Here is a 5,000-nt window from a genome sequence, read left to right as displayed (position 1 = left end):
CACACACACGTCTCACCGTACTACGTCGTCTATGTTGTTTCTATAAACCCCCTCCAGGCGGTCGGCAGGGAAACCCATCGCTATGATGTTAGGATAGATATCTGATCACAAGTTAAGGTTCAATCACTTTTATACTGTCAGTGAAAAGACAGACAGACAGACAGACAGACAGACAGACAGACAGACAGACAGACAGACAGACAGACAGACAGACAGACAGACAGACAGACAGACAGACAGATAGATAGATAGACAGACAGACAGACACATAGACAGACACACAGATAGATAGACAGACGGAAAGAGACAGAGAGAGATAGACAGACAGAGAGAGACAGACAGACAGACACACACACACACACAAGTAAGTACTCATCCAAGCATTTCTCGCATACACAAACTCGCATACACAACCACAACATACTCAAATTAACGTCAAAATTAGTATGAGTAGGAGCAGAAGTGTTTTAGCTGTTTCTGTGCTGCAGTTTGAATAATAAATCCCAGTATTTTGAATCTGGGGTTGATAGACACTAAACAGCCTAGGTTCTGTAAACTGGAATGTAAACAAAGGGCCCACCATAGCTAGCAGCAGGCCAGTTTACAGAGCCTAGGCTGGGTATTAACTGTTAACAATGGATTTTCTGCAGCACACACACAGTAGAGACAGGTAGAGGATCATGAGGAGATATTCACTGATTTTGACAACAAGCGTTCTGCAGAATCACTGACTACACCTTTGAACTGGGTGAAAGCGTGACCTCTGAAACACACAGACACAGACACACAGACACACAGACACACACACACACACACACACACACACACACACACACACACACACACACACACACACACACACACACACACACACACACACACACACACACACACACACACACACACACACACACACACTCACACACAGAGACACACACACACACACACAGAGGTAAGGATACAGGTGAGGTCCAGATCGAAGCCGTCCTCCTGATACCTCCGCTTGTTCCGGCTGACGATCTCCTTGATAAGTGAGGTCATGTTTGGGGCGTGGGACCTCCAGGGAGGGGGGGTGTGGATCGACAGAACGCAGCCCAGAACGGTGTGTGCTGCCTGGGCACGGCCAAGCAGCCTGCCCCCTGCTCCCCTCTGGAGCTCACTCACTCACAATACCTCGAACCCTGTAAAGTTAAAAGGAATATTTCACCCATACGGAAACGGCGTTCTATCATTATAAAATCGCTATTATAATATAATGAATGAGGTTTTTCTTCCCTCAGTCTTCCCTTGGCCCAGCTGTCCTGTTAATCCTAACCCTACATTTTACCATGGGTGATGTCACACATGGTAAAATGTAGGGTTAGACAGTGAGACCATAAAACACTCTTTCTGCCTTTTCTCAGGCTAGGATGAACCGATTTCTTAAATTTTTGCACATTTACACTACATAGGATCTCAGAGTTCAATACACCTTCGTATTTCCACCAGTGAAATAGGGCTTTAAAGACTTTTTCTCATTGGCCTTTAACACAAGTTCAGCTGTTGGGTAACTTCTGTCTTTAATATGTTGCTAATTTTGTCTGTCTGTTTTATTTATTTTTTAACCTTTATTTCTACAGGTAAATCCCATTGAGACCGGAGACTCTTTTGCAAGGGAGACCTGTTTTCCTTTCCCACGTCACCATTCACACACACATTCATACACCGATAGCAGGCTAACTATCGACATTCACACGAGGCAAGGTGGGTGAAGTGTCTTGCCCAAGGACACAACAACTATGACACAAGTGGCAGGGCGGGGATCGAACCTCCAACCCTTTGATCATCAGCCGACCCGCTCTACCACCTGAGACACAGTCGCCCCCCAAAAAAAATTAATTTTATTCTTAGACGTATTTTTAACTATGCTTTTATTTTCTATGTGCACTGTAAAACACTTTGTGACCCTGTCTGTGAAAAGTGCTACACAAATACATTTTACTTATTTACTTACAATACTCCTAATACAGGGTCCGCTCCAGCACACCTTCACAATAAAGCAACAGTTTGGAAAATCGATGAAATACACATTTAAAAGGTGCTCTGAGGAACTTTCAGTTTGTGTTAATTCTAGCGCACACTTTGGACAAAAGCGGTAGTGTTTTTTACCACGCCAGCTGTTGTTCCTGGGTGAGCGTATACCGATGACAAAGACATTAAGAAAAACTATATAAAAATAGCATTCTTTGCACCGATGGTCTCGTTTTGCTGTTACATGTAATTTATGATCATCAGAGGAAAAATTAGACTGTTTCAGAAATATTTAAAAGTTCCTCTTAGCACCTTTAAAATCTCCTGTGTTAGATAAAGGTGGAGTCAGTGATTCTGGAGAACGCTTGTTGTCAAAATCAGTGAATATCTCTACTTGTACATACTGTGTGCTGCTCTGTAGACAGATATGTAAACGAAGGGCCCATGTAGCTATAGCAACATGGCCGTTTACAGAGCCTAGGCTGTGTATTAACATTGGGTTTTCTTCAGTGCACACACAGTACAGACAGGTAGTGGATCATGAGGAGATATTCACTGATTTTGACTAAAAGTGATTTTGACAACAAGCGTTCTCCAGAATCACTGACTCTACCTTTAATTTATCAATAATCAATAATAATATACATTTCCAGTGTCTGCATGAGCCACTCACTTACTTATTTACTGCCCATTAACGCTATATGTATTTAAAGGTGTAGTCAGTGATTCTGGAGAACGCTTGTTGTCAAAATCACTTTTAGTCAAAATCAGTGAATATCTCCTCATGATCCACTACCTGTCTGTACTGTGTGTGCGCTAAAAAAAAGCCAGTGTTAATTACACAGCCTAGGCTCTGTAAACTGGTATGTAAACAAAGGGGGCCCACCATAAGCTAGCAACCTGCCAGTTTACAGAGCCTAGGCTGGGTATACACAGATTTTATTTATTTATCTGCCAACACACAGTACAGACAGGTAGCGGATCATGAGGAGATATTCACTGATTTTAACAAAAAACTGATTTAGACAACAAGCGTTCTCCAGAATCACTGACTCCATTTTTTACACTGTATAATTCAGTATTTATTAAATTATCTCAAGTGATATTATGATCGCAATATTCAACAATATTGTGGCACATCGCACATAGCTTTCCTCATATGTTGCAGTGCAGCCCAGGTTTGAATTGCCTCTCTGTGTGTATGAAATATGCTACATAAATAAAACTTACCTTGCCTACCGCTATCTCCTGGGTCTTTCTGGGTCCTCCGATACCAGTCCCCGGGCCTTGCTACTCCCTCCTGCGGCCCCTCGACGCCTATTTGTCGGTCTCCGTTCCCCAATCGGTCGCGCTGTGTCGCCAGTTGAGAGAAGCTAGCTAGCACGGTTAGGCTAACTCTTCCAACCAACCGCCACCAACCACCAGCAAACAGCGCCCAGATTTCCAAACGTCCAAAACACGTAAATAAATCCTTTTCAAATGGGTCAAAATACGAAAAATACCAGAAATTAATCCCTTTCGGTGAAAACTTATCCACTTATCATTCAAACAATCCTTTCTTGGGTCGATTTGAGGCCATCCAGCGCTAACTGACAGGGTCGCTCTAAGGCCTCCAGAGTTGTCGAGCTAAAGGGCCCAGGTTTCCAGGTCGCCCACGCCCGGGAAGGTACCATCCGAGTCGGGTTGGATTCCAGTGAAGCACCGCTAATGCTATGGGTCTATGGGTGGATCCTAGGAGAGAGATCCGGCCTCCAGTGCCGCAGAGACGGCGTGACTGAGCGATGATTACCGCCGGAACAGACACAACCGACATCCAGCAAGCCCTTCAAAATAAAACTCGGGGTTACTAAATATTTTAAAAAAAAATTTTTTTTAAAAAGAATAAAAATAAATAATAATAATATTCATAATAAAAATAAAAATAAATAGTAAAATATAAGTTTGTTAAATAAATAAAAAATAATATATAGATAATCGAATTAAATCAAATAAATACTTTGACTTAAAATAATAATAATAATAATAATAATAAATAAGTAAATAAATAATTAATTAAAGAATAATCATAATAAGTAAAATAATAAAAGTTTTAGTAAATATATATATAAAAAAAATATTGATTATTGAATTAAATCTTTATTTCGAACGATAAAAATAATAAATCAATAAAATATAACAAAAGAAAAAGATACGAGTTTAAAAAAATTCAATAAAATGCCAATTTCAAAATAATACACACTAGACCCGTTTGTAGAGGGCAATAATAAAAATATATTAAATAACATTCAATATTGATTTGGTATAAAAAAACATATATTTTAAAAAGTAATTGATAATATAAATAAAATAAAAATAAAATTAAAAAATTATATAAATTAAAAAATATTTAACTGCAAACTTATTAAAAATTTAATTTAAAATTTAAAACCCAGAAATAGAGATGTTTTAAAAGATGCAATATGTATTATATATCCAACATTTCTTTCTGGTATTATTTCATCCTGCCTTGCTTAGCTCAGTGTTAGTGAACTATTTTTTGCTATGTCGCAGTGCCATCTGTTGGATGCACGTGGACAGACGTTACGATTGAGGAATAAACCTTATTTTACATCTGTTTTTCTTAATTATTTATAGCCACAAAATCACACACACACACACACACACACTAGACTGACAATGTCACTTAGCCCACCACCCAGTGACCACCCAATCATTATTATAATCTTGCACTTAAAATAGTTGAATTACAGCCGGACTGTTCGAATTTCACTGCGCATTGCCCTGTGCTATTATGTGACGATTAAACAAAATTTACTAACACAAACACACACACACACACACACACACACACACACACACACACACACACACACACACACACACACACACACACACACACACACACACACACACACACACAAACACACACACACACACACACTCACTCTCCCTCTCTCTCTCTGTCTGTTTGTCTCTCTCAATTCAATTCA

The 5,000-nt window shown here is 39.6% G+C and overlaps 1 protein-coding gene across 1 annotated transcript in view; it reads right to left on the bottom strand.

Annotated features, from left to right (window-relative positions):
• The window catches only part of ptenb (phosphatase and tensin homolog B), a 14,860-nt gene extending 11,429 nt beyond the window's left edge, over nt 1–3,431 (bottom strand). The window contains exons 1-3 of the mRNA XM_080054802.1: nt 3,241–3,431; nt 963–1,181; nt 17–101 (exon numbers count right to left, since the gene is read on the bottom strand). Coding sequence (XP_079910928.1) covers nt 17–101; nt 963–1,041 — 164 coding nt within the window. The 5' untranslated portion in view covers nt 1,042–1,181; nt 3,241–3,431. The remainder of the gene's footprint in view (nt 1–16; nt 102–962; nt 1,182–3,240) is intronic.
• Nucleotides 3,432–5,000: the final 1,569 nt, after the last annotated feature.

The sequence above is a fragment of the Ammodytes marinus genome, assembly GCF_949987685.1.
Source record: "Ammodytes marinus genome assembly, contig: scaffold_93, whole genome shotgun sequence".
NCBI classification, from domain to species: Eukaryota; Metazoa; Chordata; class Actinopteri; order Uranoscopiformes; family Ammodytidae; genus Ammodytes; species Ammodytes marinus.
The sequence above is the reverse complement of the archived record's forward strand: the minus strand, read 5'-3'. Positions and strand labels throughout refer to the sequence as shown.